The 21,226-nt window shown below is 37.1% G+C and overlaps 1 protein-coding gene and 1 pseudogene across 1 annotated transcript; one reads left to right on the top strand and one right to left on the bottom strand.

The window, feature by feature from the left end:
• The first annotated feature begins 2,766 nt into the window (after positions 1 to 2,766).
• On the top strand, positions 2,767 to 4,338 carry LOC143565395 (fasciclin-like arabinogalactan protein 1 pseudogene; annotated as a pseudogene).
• A 6,799-nt stretch (positions 4,339 to 11,137) lies between these two features.
• Positions 11,138 to 13,858, bottom strand: LOC143565394 (nudix hydrolase 10-like). Its single transcript, XM_077052379.1, has 8 exons — positions 13,609 to 13,858; positions 13,469 to 13,534; positions 13,070 to 13,207; positions 12,635 to 12,706; positions 11,850 to 11,900; positions 11,730 to 11,764; positions 11,544 to 11,652; positions 11,138 to 11,403 (listed from the first exon to the last, which is right to left on the bottom strand). The coding sequence occupies exons 1-8, from the start codon at positions 13,765 to 13,767 to the stop codon at positions 11,212 to 11,214; spliced, it is 822 nt and encodes a 273-aa protein (XP_076908494.1). The 5' UTR covers positions 13,768 to 13,858; the 3' UTR covers positions 11,138 to 11,211.
• Positions 13,859 to 21,226: the final 7,368 nt, after the last annotated feature.

The following is a 21,226-nucleotide window of genomic DNA, read 5'->3' as shown; positions in this document are numbered from 1 at the left end:
AGGGCATTCGCTAACAACCGATCATAACCATAATCGCATGGTTGGCCCAAGAAACGACACTGCGTCCAGCCCAACCGAAACTGAGCCTAACAAGACAGCATGTAGCCCTTACAATAGTTGATTGGTTGAATAAGACTTTAGTCAATCATCTTGCTGTAACATTTCTCAGTTTTGGGTTTGCACCTAATTTTATGTGTATTATTTGGATCATTAGAATTAGGGACTTATTGAAAATATTATGATGTAACATTCCTTTATTTTAAATGATAACTTGTGAGTTAATATGATATTGCCATTATGTGACATATGCTTTATTTATCCATGTTGTCTTGAAGTACGTACGAAAAAGGTATGACCCTATTTATAAAGGAAATTATATTACATGGACGTTATGCAGTCTATTGTTCTGAGAGCAAGGGCAAAGCATAGGAGAGACGTGGGGGTCCATGCCCCCTATTTTACTCAGTAGCGTAGATTTACGTGTTTTTGTTTGAAAAATTTTTATACGTATTAAATGATGTGGTTATGCATAACACATATACATATACATACATCATTTTACATGAATCAACTATTAAAAGAGGTTTCGGATGGTTTTTGGGTTGCTGATAAAATTAACAGCCCTACTAGAACAATGCGTAAACCATTTGCATGTGTGTGTAGTAGATGGCATGTATACATGTAGAAAGTGTATGTGGTTGTTTGCTGTTATAAGGTTATATAAGTATGCAACCACCTTGTGAATAACTATTAAAAGATATATACATACATACATACATACATGCAGGCAAAGTATAGAATGAAGACTCACTTGAGTTGTGAAAACCTGCGAAAACCATATGTAACATCGTTTTTTTTTGTTACATGTAATATATGTTGTAACATTTAATACAAAACATCGGAACATTAAAAAAAATTGTTTTGCTATTTTTTATTAATTTTTTTATATGTTTTTAGGAGAGAGAAAGGTTATATTTATGTTAACATTTTTTATTAACTTTAATTGTGAACTACAAGATTTAATCTTTAATTAAAAACATGTGATTGAGAATGGGTTTCTAAAGTTTTCATAACTCAAGCGAGTTTTTATTTTAACCTAACCCCATATATATATATACATATATACATATATATATATATATACACACACCAATTTAGCTGTTGGAGTTTTATTATACTATAGAGCTAAAAGCATTTTATTATTGACTATACGATATATAATAATAGAAGTAAAAAGGCATTCGCTTTTAATAACGAAAATTTATAATGTAATTAATTTGTTTTTGGCATTTATAAATTATAATATAATCATGTCTCATGTTGTTGGAATTTTATTTGCTAATTTGTCGGTGGAAGCATCTGGTTCAAACGTATTACCTCGTTTACCTACGTGGACACATGCCATTGGATATACAGCTGTCACCCTTATTTCTTTATTTTGCCCACATCTTTCTCAGAACAAAAAACACCCCTAGACCTTTATCAAACCTTTATCGTAACTGTGTTTCTATATAACACAAGTGTTTTCATTTGCTATGCAAGCAAGTATTATATGTTTGTTAGACCGGTTTTTGCAAATAAATAAAATAATAATAAAAAACAAATTGAATTGAACTGTAGTAGCGAAAGTCGACAGCTCAAAAGATGCATGATATAATACCACACAACACTATCGAACCATCATAATCGAACCTTAAACCGAACCATTTGGATCTAAGTGGTTTACATAATTCGGTTGGTTTCAACTAGGGATGACCAACAACTCGAATATTCTAATATGCGAAACCGAAACTAGAGACGTTCGAAACAAGTAAGAGATGGGTATTCATATGCGCATGAATTTATTGTAAAAAAGAATTGTGAATATGAGACATGCAAGGCATTTGTGATTCCCTATCTAATTACCCGAAACATGAATACGTGATTATCCTAATAATCCTCGTAAACACTTTATTTTCTTTAGCCCAAGGACAGGGCCGGCCCAAAGGGGGGGTTGGGTGGTCGACGGCCACATGCCCGACACCCCGCTAGGCCCAAATTTAAAAAAAATAATAAATTATATGTATTTTTATTAAAACAATATTTTATTTAGTGTTTAACTCAATTACATAACTACTAGCTTGGTCTAGTGGCAAAGGGGTATTACTTTCAACCAAAAGGTCATGAGTTTTAGTCTCATTTAGGACATGGTTATTCTTATTTTTATACAAAAGTTTTTTACACAACCTGACTTATAACCAAGTAAGCCCATATCAAAATTAAATTGTTTAAACCCAAGAAAATACTCCAATTACTTAAGGCTTAAAAAAATTTTCGCCTTCGGCCCCAAAATTTTTTTGCTTTCTAGGAGCCGGGCCTGCGCAAGGATAACGGAATAATTTACTAACTAGTCCTTAATTTTTCATTTATAATTTTATTGAAAAAGAAAACCATATACGAATTAAATTAGTAAGAAATGTACTTGAAAAACCGAACAGAAAATTTTAACAAAGTAATGCATATATTCTATAGTTGTTAAGTATTGTGCTGGACATGTGCTATAGTTTTACAATCGAGTATGAATACAATATTACAATCATGTATAAAACAAGAACAATAATACCAGTCTCATTAACATCTATAATTTGAACAGTTTATGAATACGACTGCATTAACATAAACTTATTTATGTTTATGTTGTAATTGGCGAGTTTTGAATAGTTTTGAAATTACAAGTGATGAAAGTGTAACATTTCTGAATAAAAAACATGTAAAAGAAGACCGTTGATGATCTGGACCAGCTGGGAACACTACAGTGGCCTTACTGTAATTAACACTAACTTAAAGCCCCTTAATTTAACCAACCGACATATCTTCAGTCTTCTAGACCTTCATCCCCTGCTTTACACACACTCTCACTTTCTCTCACTCACCGGAACTCCCAATGCAGCTCCTTTCCATGGCGGCGGTCACGGCGGTGCTACTCTCAATGCTGGTGGCATTCCTCCCCGTGGAGGCACACAACATCACGAAAATTCTCAACGACTTCCCGGACTTCTCAACATTCAACCACTACCTAACCATCACACACCTCGCCGACGAAATCAACAACCGTCAGACCATCACCGTCTGCGCCGTGGACAACGCCGGAATGGCAGATCTGCTCAGCAAACACCTCTCGGTGTACGCAATGAAGAACGTGCTATCACTTCACGTGCTCCTCGACTACTTTGGCGCCAAGAAGCTCCACCAGATCACCAACGGAACCGCATTAGCCGCCACAATGTTCCAAGCCACCGGCACCGCATCCGGCTCATCCGGATTCGTCAACATTACGGATCTGAAAGGCGGCAAAGTCGGATTCGGTAGTGAAGAGTCCGGTAAAACGGACGCCACGTTTGTTAAGTCGTTGAAGGAGATTGCGTACAACATCTCGGTTATCCAGATCAGCAGCACGTTGCCGTCGGCTGAAGCCGAAGCTCCAACGCCGGAGCCTGCTGCTGTGAATATCACTTCTCTTATGTCGGCTCACGGATGTAAAAACTTTGCTGAGGCATTGCTTGCATCTGCCGCTATGAAGACTTACGTCGATAATATCAATGGTGGATTGTCCGTGTTTTGTCCTCTGGATGACGCATTTAAGGCGTTTACGCCTAAGTTCAAAAACCTAACAATTGCTGGAAAGCAAGCGCTGCTGGAGTACCATGGCGTGCCGGTGTATCAATCCATGTCGATGTTGAAATCGAGCAATGGCTTGATGAACACGCTAGCAACCGACGGTGCTAACAAGTACGATTTCACGGTGCAAAACGACGGTCAGGATGTGACGATTAAAACAAAGCTCGTGACAGCGAAGATCGTAGGGACGTTAATTGATCAACAGCCGTTAATTATTTTCACAATTAATAAAGTTTTGTTACCTGAGGAGCTTTTCAAAGGAGCTCTTTCGCCTGCTCCAGCTCCCGCGCCAGAAGCCGATGCTCCGGTGGCGGATTCTCCGAAATCATCGAAGAAGAAGAAGCATAAGTCTCCTCCGGCGCCATCGGATGCTCCTGCGGATTCGCCGGATGGTGCGGTTGCGGATCAGGAAGCGGATGGAAGCAATGCTGTGGAAATCAAGGGTTTCAGATTTGCTGCTTTGGGTTTGATTCTCTGCTTTGTGTCTTTAGTGATGTAAGTGTGTCGTGTCCCACTTGAAGAAATTATATTTGTGTTTCATTATGATTTAGTAATGAGATTTGAATATGAATTTTAGGGTGGAAATAAGATTTTCCATTGATTATTATTTATGATGTAGTGTGTGTGAGTGTGTGAAGTTAAACATTGAGGCTTGTTTTGATGTGTGTACGTTGTTCTTGATTTATATTTTCTTTTGTATACAAATACAAAGATAGCTAATGGAGATTAAGCATTTATGGTTTTTGATCTTCATTTGTGAGGATATAAACCGAAATGACCGAACCAAATGATACGATAGATTGAGAAACCAATAGTTCGGGGGTTTTGAATATTTTGATAAATGTTGTTTTGGTTTGATTGATGGTTAACGTGTGGCCGAGTGAGTTGACTCGTTTATTGTTTGCTTATTTTGTTTTAACCATCAAACTAGAGCTTAGAGCTTCAACAACATGCTCCTCATCCCAAGGTCTAGATGAGATGGCTCTGCAACAAACTTAGAGGAACTGGACTTCACTATTGTGAAGGCAAGTCCATGGTTAAGGCCATGGCAAAGTTTGTAGCCAAGGATGGAGAAGCGGACGAGTGTTGTGGAGCCCCTCACACACACACACACATATATATATATAATGGGGTTTGTTAGTTTGTTGAGGTTTGTTGAGGGAGAAAATGAGGGTTTTTAAGAAAAGTTTGTAATATTTTCTGAGGATTATGTGACGGCTTGTGAATATTTGATGTGTGTAATTATGCTACCATCAATTTATTTGAGTTGACATTTTAAATTCTAACAGACAATTCAACTCATGGTTTAGTCAGTTAACTAATTTAATTAGCAAGTTTTACCAATCTATAAATTTGCAATGCTTAATAACACATTGCGAACTACTATTATAAAACGAGTTATCTTTGGTTTGTACCGGAAAATATATAAAACCTAGTTACAAACGAACTGTGAGTATCCTAACGATAGGTTATGATCTATTACAAAATTTCGATGGAAAGGAACATTTAATTGTGTACCCAAAATAGAAAATCATCATTTATATCATCTATAGGCTTTTAAAGCAAAGTAGATAAAAACATGACCCACTTTCTCTTTTCATCGAATTATGGTTCATACCTTCTCATATTATTGCTCTAAAATGATCAATGATGCTTATAATTGTTTTAGGGTGGAGCATGGAGCAATAAATGTTAACCAGGCGTCCGTACATGCCATATACCGAAGCATGCTAAATTAAAATCGTATGGACGGTTGACATTCCGTCTCAGAAAGTTTCTGTCTCACTGAGGTATTAGGGGTAATTTGAAAAGTTTCTGTCTCACTGAGGTATTAGGGGTAATTTGAAACGTTGTTAAAAAATATCAAACTCGTAATCCAAACTAGGGATGAGCAAAAATCGGTATGGTATCGGTACCGGTACCGATTTGGTACCTTCGGTACCGAATCGGTACCAATGATTTGAGTTTTCAGGACCGGTACGGTACCAGTATTTCCCGAATTTTACCTTAAATACCGGTACCGAACCGAACGTGTACCGGTACCAAAAATTTGCGATTTTCGAGATCGGGATTTTCGGGGTACCGGGCTCATTCCTAATCCAAACGTACATCTTTAACCTTAATTGAAACCCTACCAGGCTAACACGCAACTCAGTGAAGAGGGGGGGGGGGTAGATTTTGTTGATGAATGATGTACAAAAGATATTTTCTATCTAAGACACTTGTTTCTCAAATCTTCACTAACAACTAACTGTCAACGATTTAACGCGCATAAAACGATTGATAAAGCTTGAAACCATTGTGACAAAACTTGTAGCCTAGTTAAATAACATTGAAAATCTACACTAGATATATCGCAGGCTCGCATTGATATGTGATTGCTGTTGATGTAAGTTAATAATGAGAAAATAAAGACAATGCAACTTCTATACAACTAAGCAAGCATTTTTAATGTAGTTCAAACTCAAAAGTCTTGTTTCATTTTACTTGAATACAACATATTAAAGTCTAAGAGGCTAGCTGGATATTTCTTAATGATTTTATTAAGAGACTATCTCTGAACCTCTGAATTGTTCAGAGGTAGAGTGTGTTTGGTTAATTAAAAAAAACACGTCTTAATGGTGTATAGAGCATCTTAATAGATAAGTTTAGAGACATAAGACGTATTGAATAAATCCGAGGCTACCTCTTAATCAGTCAGACTTCTTAATGATTCAAAATAAGATTGTCAAACAGTCTCTTATTTGTTATAAAAACATGGATAATGCTAGCTTCCAAAGAAATAGAAGTAAAAATATATGTGGCGGTGAGCATATCATAAACTAACAAATATTGTGTTTGAAATTAAACAGTATGACACAATATATGTGTCGCATATATGGTCTACACTTTTTTATATATAAATACAAAATATACAAGATATCTAACACTACCATATCGACCTTATTCATCTCATATTTTTTCCACCGTCAATGTAGCATTGTAGCTATCCAATTAAGCCAAAACTCCCTCATGCATTAGTTACTTGTGCGGTACAACAAACACATAAACAAATACGTACATCAAGGAAAAATTCAATAACTACATGCATCACTACTTGTATCTTTTGTTAAATTTTGTTTTTACACTGATATATAATACGATTACGAAACTATTTAGCTCAATCGCTTTTAGACTAGATTATATCTACTAAACACTACATAGTTATATCTATCAAGATCGACGCGTTATATGATTTTCATAGTTCTTTATCTAAATTAATTATGTATTAAGCATGGCTTATAAAGAAGATATACATAACATATGCATTGATAATCTTCTTTTATGATTGTCAAGTAAATATAAACATAAAGATGAACCAAATTAAACTAGAAGTCTAGAAGTGAGTAAAAGGAAAGTAACATTAAAACCAAGACAACCAAGCAATTGTGAACCAAATGGGATGCAGAATCCACAGGTTGATAGATATTTGCAACAGGAGGAGGGTAAGCACAGTTTTGCAAATTCGGTTGACAGTTCCCAGGAATTAGCGGTGCTGGTGGCGCTCCGTAGATAGGACTGGTGGGCGATGGTTGTGCTGGCGGTGGCGGTGCGCATGGCGGGGTTGGGGGATCATACACAGGTCCACTTGGTGGTGGTGGTGGTGGTGGGGCTGCATACACAGGCTCGCTTGGCGGCGATAGTGATGGTAGTGGTGGTGTTCCGTATGGTGGCCGGGTAGGCGGTGGCTGGCAAGGGTATTCACAATGGATGGGTAGATCAACACCGCTAGACACCATGAAACTTAAGTTTAAAAGTATACTAAAGAGCCACAACATTTTCTTTTTTCCTATGGTGACAATGAAAGCAGACCTTTTTTTTCTAGCTTATGTAACATTAATATTCAATGCATATGTAACATGCACCGATATGACGTTAGAGACATGCATAAATAACATAGGAAATGACACATGGAACTGTACGCATAACATAGAAATCACACTTGGGCAGGGTTGTTTGCGGCCATGTGGCGCGCTTTCATCATTTTCTTCACAATGTGATTCTAAGCTAAGGGGGTGTACAACTTGGACATATCTATGTAATGCAGACAATCTAATGCAGAGATGCAATAGACTTAAACCATTTAAAATTTCGTCTTTTTATGGGCGGATTGTTATAAAAAGAAACGATTTGTTTCTAATTAAAATAGACATGGGTCATAACACGTTGCTTTAGAAAAATGGATCAAAACAAATTCACCCACTATATTTGTTTCTATATCTTATAGCGGCAAGTGGTAATGGTGACTGGTAGGTGGTCAGTGACGGGCATGCTTGAGAGGTAGGGGTAGCACCCACACTACCTCTCAACTTTTCCGGCGAAGCGGATTTTTTTTCTTATGTTTTATGTATTGCATTACTACTAAAATTATATTATAAGAGAGAATGGGGCAACCATATGGGTAGGATGCATGCTTTCCAAACCACATAGCATGACCACCCCATCCCATGTGGATAAGGTGCATGACTTCAATTCATGGCAAAGGTTTGCCACATAAAATTGCTGTATATTGAAGAATTTAAAATGAATTAAAAAAGTTCTAGGATACTTGCGGGTAGGTGTTGCCAGTAATTTTGTGGTTTATGGGTAATTAAGGGTAAAAATAAAATGACATTATAGGATTGATCGATACATAGGTAATGCTTGTGAGTGCTATTTTCCCTAATACCCCTCAAAAAGTTATAAAAGCCTAAAACTTTGCATTCAAAGTTTTGTTAAAAGCTCAAGAATCAACATGATTAAAAGCCCTATTTAATATTTAATTAAAGAGTTAATGGTCATTTTCGTCCATGTGGTTTGCTACTTTCGCCACTTCATTCTAAAGTTTGAAATTTTGTTAATTTAGTCCTTTTAGTTTTAAACAATAGTCAATTACGTCCCTCCGTATAACGGCATCCAACTATGCCGTTAGTTTTAGGGGTATTTTTGTCTTTCTCTTATTTATATTTAGTTAATGGTCAGTTTCGTCCCTGTAGTTTGAAACTTTTGCTACTTCAGTCCAAAGTTTGAAATTGTCAATTTTATGTTTAATTTATTCGATTTATTTATTTATTTATTTTTTTTTTTTTGCTACTTCAGTCCATAATGGAATTCATTGGTAATTTTGTAAAGTGGTCAGGGTAATTCCCTAAAACCGAACTATATCGAAAAAACTAAAATCATTTTTCAGATTAATGCATAATAGTTAGGGTTTAGAGATAAACATATCGTAGCAAACATCTAGGTCGAAATCAATATCAGGAGGTCGAATATCCCGCATTTCCATGTTTGCTCAAGAAATCGATGCACTAAATCGCATGTGTGTTCTTCAAATCGTGGTATTATTCTTGAATTCGTCGAATTCAACCCTAGAATTGTAGTCGATATGAAGAATTCAAGAGCAACACCACGATTTGAAGAACACACATGCGATCTAGTGTATCGATTTCTTGAGCAAACATGGAAATGCGGGACATTCGACCTCCTGATGTGATTTCGACCAAGCTGTTTGCTACAATATGTTAATCTCTAAACCGTAACTATTATGCATTAACCAAAGAAACGATTTTAGTTTTATCGGTATAGTACGGTTTTAGGGAATTACCTTGACCACTTTACCAATGAATTCCACCATAAGGGAGAGTTTAGAAAATGTCTAGAAACTAAATACGAGGGGGGGTATAATTATTGTTATCGACAGAGTAAACATAAACCTGTTTTGGTCGATGCTCGATGGTTTTGGGCTTGGTTTATGCTCTTAAGGGCTTAAGGGCTATAGACAAAAAAAAATTAAACATAAAATTGAAAAATTTTCAAACTTTGGACTGAAATAGCAAAAGTATCAAACCACATGGACGAAACTGGCCATTAACTAAACATAAACAGAAGAAAGACAAAAATACCCCTTAAACTAACGGCATAGTTGGATGCCGTTAGACTAGAGGACGTAATTGGCTAATATTTAAAACTATAAGGACTATATTGACAAAATTTCAAACTTTGGACTTAAGTGACGAAAGTAGCAAACCACATGGACGAAAATGGACATTAACTCTTAATTAAAACTTGTAAAGGCAACTTAAAAAAAGGCCTAGACCATTATAATTTTGATGATGGTTTTGAACATTGATCCGTGAAAAAAAAAAAAAAAAAAAAGACTGAACACAGCCTTAATCGGTATTATATAATAGTTAAAGAACTTGAATTTGTGTTTTATCTACACTCGATGGAAGATATTTTAGGCCACATAAATGCTCTTTCAAAACATTTTTATATGTTAAAACTTATTAAAAGTGACTAAGTTGATTAGCGGAACAAAATGAACACTAAATGATTTAAAGACAAAACGGGTTTAACGAGATGTTGGAAAACGTGACATCATTTTGTGTGAAATAAAAAAGATTACGATGTTAGATATGACGGAAAGATATAGTAATCAAAGAAACCGAAAGAATGTCATTACTAATCGACATAGTTTTGAAATTGAAAATATTAATAAGATTTTGGATATGCAAATTCAAGAATTTGGAAATCAATTCGATGAGGTATCAATTACTTTGATAAAAAATATGTCAGGTTTAAATCTTTGTGATTGGTTTTCTAAGTTCTACATCTTAAATATATTGGCATTTTCCAAATATGTATCCAAATGATTTTAGTACAAATAAAAAAGGGGGTCTTTTAGGTGATCTTAAGGTCTTTTATCACACCGTAAAGGAAGATGATACATTTGTAAAAGAGGATGGAATATGTGACCGTGCTCGTCTAATTGTGGAAACCGGAAAAGATCGTTCTTTTCCATTGGTTTATCGGATATTGAAGGCAACATTGGTTTTAACGATTGCAACCGTAACAGTTGAAAGATGTTTTTCCACATTGAAGCTTATCAAGACGAATTTACACAATCAGGTGGGCGAAGAGTATTTGACAATGCTCTAGTTTGTGCAGTCAAAAGAAAAACATTTGATAAAGAAACAGAAGACAATGTAATGACTTAATTTCAAGCCTTCAAATGTCAAAGAGGAGAAACCTATTAGGTATCCGTTTAACTTTATATCTTATCGCAAGTTTTTCCTTAATGCGCGGTTCGGAAAAAGAAATTGTGTCACCCCTGAAATTATGTTCTAAGTCTGCAATTGTAGGTGCACATCACACGGTAGCGATGGGTCATTTGGGCCCGTTAAGTTGACCCGTTTTTGCCTCTTGTATACATTTGAGTAAAACCAAATAAACCCATCATATATTTCTTTTGAAGAACGAGTCATGGATCCTTCAACAAATATAAATTGTAGTAACGTGTTCCATTAAATGGGTATAAAATTGAGCAGTACATTACATTTTATCACAGTATGCCCTTGGGATTCTTATACCCAATAATACACAGATTCTTATACACATTACATTTTATCACACTTTGATTATCAAAGTGATATATAGCCAAATTCGAGATAGGATTGATCTCCAATTACAAGGTTAAGAAACCCAAATTTGATAGATAAGACTTCCACCCTGGACTCGGCATTGAGTCCGTATCATTCACACTTGATTTAGATCATCTTTGTTGAAATAAATATAACTAGGATTACCATTTGAATCAGTTGTTACCGGGAATGGAGACAATCCGGAGTATCCCCTCTCTACTTTGGCTATGCATAGTTTCTTAATGCACTCTCTTAAACCTCGTTCTTGAATCGATAGTTGAGCTTCATAGTCCTCCAATGGCATCCACTGGCAAAAATGTCACAAATTACGCAATTTCGGTTTTACTTGATAACATTTTTCTAGAGGTGGCAAAATAACTGCATATTTATATAATTTTGATATGTTATTAGGAGTTTGTATGATTAACATTTAACACAAGTAGGTACCCGGGCTGCTTCGATTTCTGTTTCTTGAATTCTGATCTCAAACGACAGCGGCCGCATCATGCATAGGAATAATATCTCTGATTTTCCAAAGAATACATTGTGCTCTTGACTGCCAGGTGAACCAATTTGTAAGCATATATTACACACACAATCGCATACACTGCGAGAAGGCTGAAATGTGTGTACCTGAATGCTAGTACTTCAACAAACTCTGCATCTATCTAAGAAAAGTCAAATAATCAAACATTTTTAAGTTAAACCAAAATAAAAAGTGTCATAATATCATATTAGAGGCTTGGCACTTACTCCGGTCTCTTCTTTGACTTCTCTAACCACCCCAACAGTAATATCCTCGCCCTGTAGAACAAACTCTCATCGGTTAATTGAAATTTCGACCCATCTCCTTTTGAGCACATCAATTTGGGTACGTAAACGGGTCAAAGTCGGACAGACATTTGTCTAAATAATACAGCCCAACAAATCGCTCTATTAGAAAATCAGTATTTATTTACACACATTTTACACACAAAATATTTAATAAGAGTTGATCTATTTTCACCTTAAAATTACCATGTGTGCCCTCATGATTTGACTATTTAATTTTTTTTAATCACCTTTTTTGCTTTCTATTCAAAATATAACTTTATTTTTCTTTTATAGCTTTTAACATGTAAAGATTCCTTATAAAAGGGCAGTTGTTGGAAAAAACATGCGTAATTATGTTGAATCTGTACATAAGTCCCTGGGCTTTATTTTTGCATGATTAAATCCCTTGAGTTTTAAAACTTGATCATAAAGTCCTTGGATTTTATTTTTAACAATTAAATCCTTCAGCATTTAAAAGAATAGTGAAAGGGTACTTTTTATATGAAAAAACCCTAAAGTTCTAAACTTAATAAAAAGTACCTTTTCGTTGGGTTTCGAAATCCCAAAAACTAGAACCGGACAAAATATGTTTCAGGTCAAACCGACCCCGCCCATTTTGACCCATACCAAAACTTCCCAAGTGACTCATTAGCCAAACCACCATTCTGCCACTTTCATAAGTACGTCATCTTGGAAAAATAATAAATTTCCATTAAAGCATGCACCTGGTGAAGGATTCCAGTAGATATCTTCCAAACTCCACGTAAATTCCCCATCTTCTCTTGTACAACAAGCATCTATAGAGACAAAAACACAAAATGTAGACACAAAGCAATCCAGTCAGCTAATACAACAAAAATACACTATATAGATATATATACACCTTATACACTTATGTACAAAATACACTTGCAAAAATGCATATATACTCACACGCACACACACACACACACACACACACACATAATGTTAATTTCCAACCTTCTCATAAATGTTGTTTTCGTCCACAACTCCACCCACACAAGATTTCACGGCACTGGGTTGGTATATATGTGCGTGTAAGTTATTATAATTATTAACTTTGTCTATTTGTGTAACTTAACCATTTTGTTATTTACAAAGCTGTTAACTAAAAGAAGGCGAAGGAACGATAAGTATACCTCTCGCTTATCATTTAAGACGATAGCACCAACACGTGCAATATGTGAAGCATTTGCGGGGATTGGATTTCTAGTATCAGGAATCCATTTGAGAAGCATCAGGTACTCAGGTTCAGCATGGTGATACCTGAAACCCTCCTGTGAATAATATGAAACATTTCAGAAACCATAGTAAAATTATCAGCTTCATGAGTATTTGATTTCGTGTGGCTTTTAACATGTCCGATCCATTTGAGTATTTGAGCTGTTCACCTTTTTAGCTAAATGTTTTGATTTTACCCATTTGGCCGTTTGAGATAAAACTTATTCCAAATCAACCCATTCAGAAGTAAGTGGATCAAAATTATCATCTCTAGTTTCTACCTATAAAATTCAGACAGAACATGAGATAGCAGCTACCTTAACTGCAGAGTCAACAAGATTTGAAAGATCAATTGGCAGTTTAATCCAAACACCCTTTTTGCCCTATTAAAACCATCCAAAGATTAGAACACAAAAATGAAAGTCTACAAAGCTTGTATAAATTTATAGAACAAAACCTGCAATTTCCAGTGTGACATTGACGTTTTAAGCAGTGCACGAAAAACATCAGAATTCATGTGCTCCTTCATCTCAACCACAACGCCTCCAAACTCATCATCAGTTGCAGGAAGTTGTTGAGCATCTTCAACTCCCTTTTCGATAGTCGTTTGGTCCATCAAAACATTGGTGATGTAAAATTTGTTGGCTTAATCCAATGCCTAATGAACAAAAAGGTTAAATCCACTAAATCCAACCACAAAGTAAGTTAACCAACTGCAAATGGATTTTTGAATTTCAACCATGCATTCTCGTTTGCTTTCAACAAGGATAGGCCTATACGGATTCAAATATTTCTAGTCTTCTACTCATAATGATAATTGATGGAAGGTCTCTACGAGTTACACTCGTTTAAGAAAATAATAACAGTGTGTACTGAACTAATAATGGCTCTCTTTCACATGTTTTCAAACAACTATTTTGGCAAATTTCCTAGTGGCAGGGTAAACATAACAAAATAGTCTGGTATGTTTCCTATATTCTGTACGAAGATCACTTTCCAAAAGTAGTATTTAGATCCGTTAGTCCCTAGGTTACATGAAACCAACTTTGGGATAATATAGGTTAAGTATAATGCAAGTCAAACTCAGAAAGAAATTCTAAGATAGTTAATATATTCTAATTCATCTTTATAATAGCGTATGTGAGTATAGTTTATTATATCCTTTTAACCGAATACAACACCTTTTCACTGTTGGAGGAAATAGTAGTTGTAACTACTGTCATTAAGACGGTTGTATTTCAGTGTGAAAATTCATCAGCATTATAAGTCGGTGCCATCTTAACCTTTTGACTTCCACTTTTCATGCAGAGCTGTTAAAGTTGTGGTGCCCGGTAGAAGATCATGTTAGGATCTTGCGCACACACGAAACACGAATAATATTGCAAGAGAAAATAAATGAATATGAACACGCGAGATTTACGTGGTTCGGTCTAAACTAACCTACGTCCACGGGCTGCAACCAGGGTATTTTATTATTGCTACTGTCTCACTCGTGAGAATTACAAGTACAATGATTGCAATATATAAAGACTAGTTAGGGTTCTAGCTTAGGGAACAAGATAACACAAACGGGCCCTAATAAAGAAATATAGGGCCGGCCCAAAACCTCCCATGTCTTCTATCTTAATAAAACCCATTTAATCCGTCTTCAAGTAAACCGGGCCCAACCCGAGCCCAAGCCTACACAAACCCAACAATCTTCCACTTGGAGGCTTGATAAACTTCAAACTGCCATCCACTACGAATACTTGTACCTCTAGTAATCTCCTCGACTCACCTAGTTGCAGCTGCCTTCTCATCAAATAACCTTATCTGAAGGCCCGTTGAAGCTCCCCCGAGCTCCAACACATCAGTCATGGCTACAACTGCCACTGACTCGTCCTCTGTCCCTACCGGCTCCCACTTACACAAACTGCCGGATCCTGAGATATCCCGAGAACAAATACTCTCTGTATATAGATATAGAAGGTAACCTTCTGGAGAGACTTTAACAGATGGAACATTGCTTCTTTTAACCCACTGTCGTCTAGTAGATGTAACTGAAGCTTTGACTGACTGACTGTCAGTGCTCCCACTGTCACGAACACCTTTGACTTGTTTTCTTGAACCCTTCCATACACGTTCAACCTGAATCTAACCTGTGGCTCTAGGTTTATCTCCTGCAAAACAAACCTTCTTCTGCCCACTAGACTCTATGAATCGGATTTTGACTTTCTTGTGAATTGGGGCGGTCACTCCCTCAGATGGTAAATTGACCATGTACAACGAACCTGTCTTTCTTCCTCGAGCCATGACAAGATTACCTTTAACGACCTTCCACTGCCCGTTCCCGAACTTAACCTCATGCCCCTGATCATCCAATTGCCCAACTGAAATCAACAATCTCTTTAGACCTGGAATAACCCTAACATCCCTCAAAGTCCATGAACCAGCTGAAGTCTTCAAATCAATGTCACCCATGCCCGTAACGTTAAGAACTTTATCGTTCGCAAGTCTTACCCTTCCTAAATCACCAAACTTTAGATTCCTCATCGTTTCACTGCAGTGAGTGGCATGAAACGATGCACCAGAGTCCATAACCCAGGAATCAACGTTACTCTCAACACTACAAATTAAAGCCTTATCACTAGTGACCCTGTCATCTTTGTCGTCTTCTGTAACGTTTACTTCTTTCTTACCATTCGGACACTGACTCCTGAAGTGTCCCATCTCTTTAAAACCCCATCATTCAATATCTGAAGTGTCCCATCTCTTTACAACCCCATTATTCAATATCTTTACGAGTCTTAGACTGACTCCTCTTCCTGCTCCCACTGCCTCGTTCTTTTCCCCTACCCCTGTCTTCTGTGACTAACATATTTCCCGATGATTCACCCGGTCTTGAATCTTCTCCAAGAATCAAGTCCCGAATCCCATCAAAAGTAATTTTTGTAGACGAACTACATACCGCAGTCACTGTTTGAGACCAACTGTCGGGCAAAGAGGATAATAACAAAAGGCCTTGAACTTCATCATCAAACTTAATGTCAGATGACGCTAAGCGGGACAGGATCGAATTAAGATTATTGATATGTGTTGTAACTGACCCACCCTCTTTCATTCTAGTTGTCACTAGCTCTCGGATAAGATATACCTTATTTGCTGCTGAAGGCTTTTCGTACATGTTGGATAGTGCCTCCATCATACCACGCGCTGTGGTTTCCTTCATGATGTTAAACGTCATATCTTCCGACAATGACAATGCAATACAAGCCCTAGCCTTCTTGTCTAACTTCTTCCACTCTTCTTCTGACATGTTTTCTGGTTTTTCATCTTCAAGCACTACATCCAAGTCTTTTCTGACAAAATAGCGCTTCAACCTGCATCTTCCACCAACCAAACTTTTGCCCATCAAAATTCTGTATCATAACCTTTCCGTCTTCTGCCATGACAATGACCAAACAAAACTGGATAAAAAAACAGAGACAACAATGGCACGGGCCTGAACCTAACGGTTGTTCTACTGAACTCTGTTAAGCAATCAATCTATTCAATGCGCAGCGGAATAACGAACTTGATAATCAAAACTGAAACTTTAAACAGAAACGATAAAGCTTGACAACACGATTGGCACTGGTTCTCGGTCTCTAAAATCGGTCTCTTTGATTCAACAAATTGTTCTTTGCAAAATAGAATCTGATGCCTCGTCCTTCGCTTAATCAAATCTTGACCCAACTATTTATTTTTGAGCTAAGCTGCCCAAAACTTAATAATTGATCTTTTCGATAATGCCAATGTTTGACTAAATCAAGATATAAGAAAGGTTGTGGCGGCATTGGTTTTCTCACCACACAAACTCTCAATCGTGTTATCCGGTGTGTAACGAAACTAAGCTCTGATACCACTTGTTAGGATCTTGTGCACACACGAAACACGAATAATATTGCAAGAGAAAATAAATGAAGATGAACACGCGAGATTTACGTGGTTCGGTCTAAACTGACCTACGTCCACGGGCTGCAACCAGGGTATTTTAATATTGCTACTGCCTTACAAGTACAATGATTACAATATATAAAGACTAGTTAGGGTTTCTAGCTTAGGGAACAAGATAACACAAACAGGCCCTAATAAAGAGATATAGGGCCGGCCCAAAACCTCCCATGTCTTTTATCTTTATAAAATCCATTTAATCCATCTTCAGGTAAATCGGGCCCAACCCGAGCCCAAGCCTACACAAACCCAACAGATCATACTAACGCTTTAAACCTTTACTAATTCAGGTTATAAAGTGGTCAGACCAGACAACATACCAATTGAGGTGTGGGGTAGTGTCCTGGTATCTATTAACAACAAAGGAGAAGTCCAGTGAACCAATTTAGATTTATGCCAAAGCGGTATATTAAGGAGGCAATACACATTTAAGGAGAGTAATTGAAAAGTATTGGGAGAAGAAGTGTGATCTGCATATATTGTTCATTGACATGGAGAAGGCTTGCGATAGCGTACCCCACCTAAAGAGTTGGGAAAGTACCGAGGCGAGAGGGGTGTTCCTGGGAGATATATAGAAGCAATTAAGGATATGCAAGACAGAGCAAAGACAGGCGTCCTTGCACCGGTGATACAAGTCGTTTCCTCATGAAGGTGGGCCTTCACCAAGGATTTGAGCTCATTTCTTTTTATGGTAGTCTTGGATGAGTTGTTTTCAATCCAAGAGGCAATCTCGTGGTGCATGCTTTTCACCGATGAGATGTGTTAATGGTGGAAAGTAAAATGACAATGACGCAGAATAAGATGCAATAGGAGTGGCGAGAATCTTTAGAGTGCAAACGCTTAAAGATAAGCCGCTTTAAAACCGAGCGTCTTACCTATAACTTCAGTTGTGCAACCGATGAGGACATCCAAATCAGTATTCAAGGCATAGTTGTCCCCGCAGACAACCAAGTTTAGGTATTTAGTTTTTCCAGAGTGACAAGAACATAGAAATTAGAAAGTTAAGTGCCCCACCACGTTCGGGCAAGTTGGTGCGTGAAGAGAGTGAAGAGCAACCATTGTATTGCGTGACGAGATTTCTCAACAAGACAAAAAGAAATGTTGAGGTGGATATGTGGGCACAGAAAAATGGACTGGATAAGGAAGGTAGTTTTTACGTTAAAAATTTGGGTGACTTGTAATTCGGGTAAGATAAAGGAGAGAAGATGGAGATAGTTTGGGCATGTAACGAGGAGATATGCAATGGCACCAGTGAGAATGTGGAAACCCTCACCATAAAGGGAAGAAGGCGTAGGGGTATACCTACAGGGATGAACGGATTAAGTAGTGCTAAACTTGCACCTCTCAGAGGAAATAATCAGTGATAGGGTTAGAACCAATTAAGAAGAAACTTAAACAAGAGGAAAGAATATTATCTCAAAGCTGGTTGATCTTTCATTAATCACACATAATTAAATAGAAATCCAAATTACAATAGACACCCTCAAACTAACCCAAAATAGGCACCCCAATCCCTAACTTAATAATAATTATTATAAAAATAATAAAACATAAATATAAATAAATAAAGCGTAACAATACTCCCCCCTTAATCCCCTTTTTGCCCTCAAAAAGCGATTCAAGTAACATTGTCTTCGTCCTCATCTATTACTTGTTTTTCATCCACCACCTCGAGTATATAAAATTGTTTTTTTCTTACACTTGTGCCCCGGAAAAAACTTTTCGGTACACCAAAAACATTCCCCTTTAGCCCTTTTTAACTCGAGTTCATCTCTCGTCAAACGCCTCGAGCTAAGAGTACTAGGTTTGCATGGTTGTTGGACTTGGCAGTAAAGAAAATTTTGAAGCATTAACCGAAGGTGTTATTTTGACATCTTCATCTTGCACCCCATCCTCCATCCTTGAGTCGATTCATCAAGCTGGTGTTATTGATATTTTGCATTCTCGCTAACCCATATGCCTCATGTAGTGTTTGAGGTTTAAACATCTTGACAGACCCCCTAATGTCCGGTTTAAGGGCCTTAAGATAGAGGGTAACAGCTTGGGTTTCACCAAGTGTTACCTTAATTCAATAGTGAATTAAAAGCCGCATTGAGATCATAAGTGAACTAATCTGGTTAAGGGAAGCCATCTCCTCCAAGGGATCCTCAAACATAGAATTAGAAAAACGGGCTGATATAGCTCGCACATAGTCTTCCAACGAGACATCAAATATGGGAGCCCCGCGTGTGCGCATGAAAGCCCTGTGCCATTGGATCGTGCCCCCTTCTAAATGAACAGCAGCGCACCTGAGTTTCATCTTCACGGGAGTCGCACCAATCGTGAAAAAATGTTCGCAACTGTAAAGCCAACCTTCTGCATCTTCACCCGAGAACTTGGGAAATTCAACATTCCCGATTCGCATGGGTCCGGTACCCTTCAAGTCTGCATCGCCGAGAGAGAACGATGAACTCGGGCCAAACCCACCCCCACTAGTCTGGATAGTTTATAACTTCCTTCCATTCTTAGTGCTTTCGTATGGTTGTATGCTTTGATTCTCATACCCACATTTTATGTTATCTAGTTTGGTATACTCAATATTGTACATTAAATAAGGAAAAGGGTGTCTAAAGCATGCGCGTTGGGGGGTATTTCAAATGGAGCAACCTCTCTATCCTCCAGATGAGAGGTAAGTCCACAAATCCTACTATTAGCTCTGTTTGTTTGAGTGGGATTATACCAGGTAAGCTTGTTATTATTTTAAGAGATATTGGATTTTAACAATCCAAACTTTGTCTCATTGGCTGGCGCTAAGCTAAACTTTAAAAATATACCACAAAAGTCTCAAGTTTCGACCTATTGGCCGCCAACGAGCTTTTCACTAACGGGGTTAGATTCCGTTAGTTTTTGATGATGTGGATGATGGCGTGTACGATTGTGCGGCAAAAACGACCCGAACCACTTTTTTTAACAAAAATAAACGGACCAAGCCACTTTTTTTTAACAAAAATAAACGAACCGAACTACTTTTTTATAACATAAATAAACGAACCAAACTACTTTTTTTAACAAAAATAAACGAGCCGAGCCACTTTTTTTTAACAATAGTAAGCGAACCGAACCACCACAGAAAAAAACCAAGAAAACAGAGGATCTGTTGAATTTCAAGTAGTAAGTTTCACCAATAAGATACGGAGACTTCACATTTGAAATTGCACAAAAAAAGACTATTTATCTCAAAGAGGTCTGCAAAAAATTTTGGGTAAACGTCAACGGGTGGCTTATTTATCAAAATAAAATAGAGCGCGTTATAAAGAATTAATAGGGCGGTTGGATATTCGAGAGAAAAAAACTCGTTAATTTGAAGAATTTGAAGAGTTAATTTGAATTCTTCGCTTAAATTTTGATGAACTTCTTTTCACGTTCAGCAATTCATGGAAGAATGAATCAGGAAAACCCTATGACCGTACCATCTACAAGAAAAGACCTCATGATAGTAAATATGGGACCTCACCACCCATTTCAATACATGGTGTTCTTCGACTCATTGTTACTCTAGATGGTGAAGATGCTATTGACTGTGAACCAATATTGGGTTATTTACACAGAGGTATGGAAAAAATTGCGGAAAATCGAACAATTATACAATATTTGCCTTATGTAACACGTTGGGATTATTTAGCTACTATGTTCACAGAAGAAATAACTGTAAATCCACCAAAACAATTAGGCAATATTAAAGTCCCTAAAAGGGCCAGTTATATCAGAGTCATTATGTTGGAGTAAAGTCGTAAAGCTTCGCATGCGTTATGGCTTGGCCCTTTTATGGCAAATATTGGGGCACAGACTCCTTCCCACTCATCTTGTGCATCATTCGCATGTCAGTGGTAGCTTCAAATAGGTCATATATCAATTCTCTTTCGCGAAAAATATAGAAGAAAGGTCATATACCGGTGGCATTCTTTATAAGTCTTTACTGAACCACTTCCGACGGGAAAAAGCGTTCTGACCCGAACTCTCTCGACCTAAGCTTATTTTTATTAGAAATGTAGTTCGATTCGTTGATTTTTGTTAAAAAAAAATGGTTTGGTAAACTTCCCAAAGATTCAATCCATAAAGAATCA

The sequence above is a fragment of the Bidens hawaiensis genome, unplaced genomic scaffold (genome assembly GCF_021521415.1).
Source record: "Bidens hawaiensis isolate Kalapana, Puna unplaced genomic scaffold, B.hawaiensis_p1.1 tig00022328_1, whole genome shotgun sequence".
Lineage (NCBI taxonomy): Eukaryota > Viridiplantae > Streptophyta > Magnoliopsida > Asterales > Asteraceae > Bidens > Bidens hawaiensis.
The sequence above is the reverse complement of the archived record's forward strand: the minus strand, read 5'-3'. Positions and strand labels throughout refer to the sequence as shown.

Bases quoted from the DNA above. Each gene is read 5' to 3' on its own strand.
- LOC143565394 (XM_077052379.1), bottom strand. From the start codon at position 13,767: ATGGACCAAACGACTATCGAAAAGGGAGTTGAAGATGCTCAACAACTT. The intron at 12,707-13,069 runs GTATACTTATCG...TTGTCTCTATAG, and splicing joins TCTTAAATGATAAGCGAGAG to ATGCTTGTTGTACAAGAGAA. The intron at 11,901-12,634 runs GTGCATGCTTTA...TTTGTTCTACAG, and splicing joins CTACTGGAATCCTTCACCAG to GGCGAGGATATTACTGTTGG.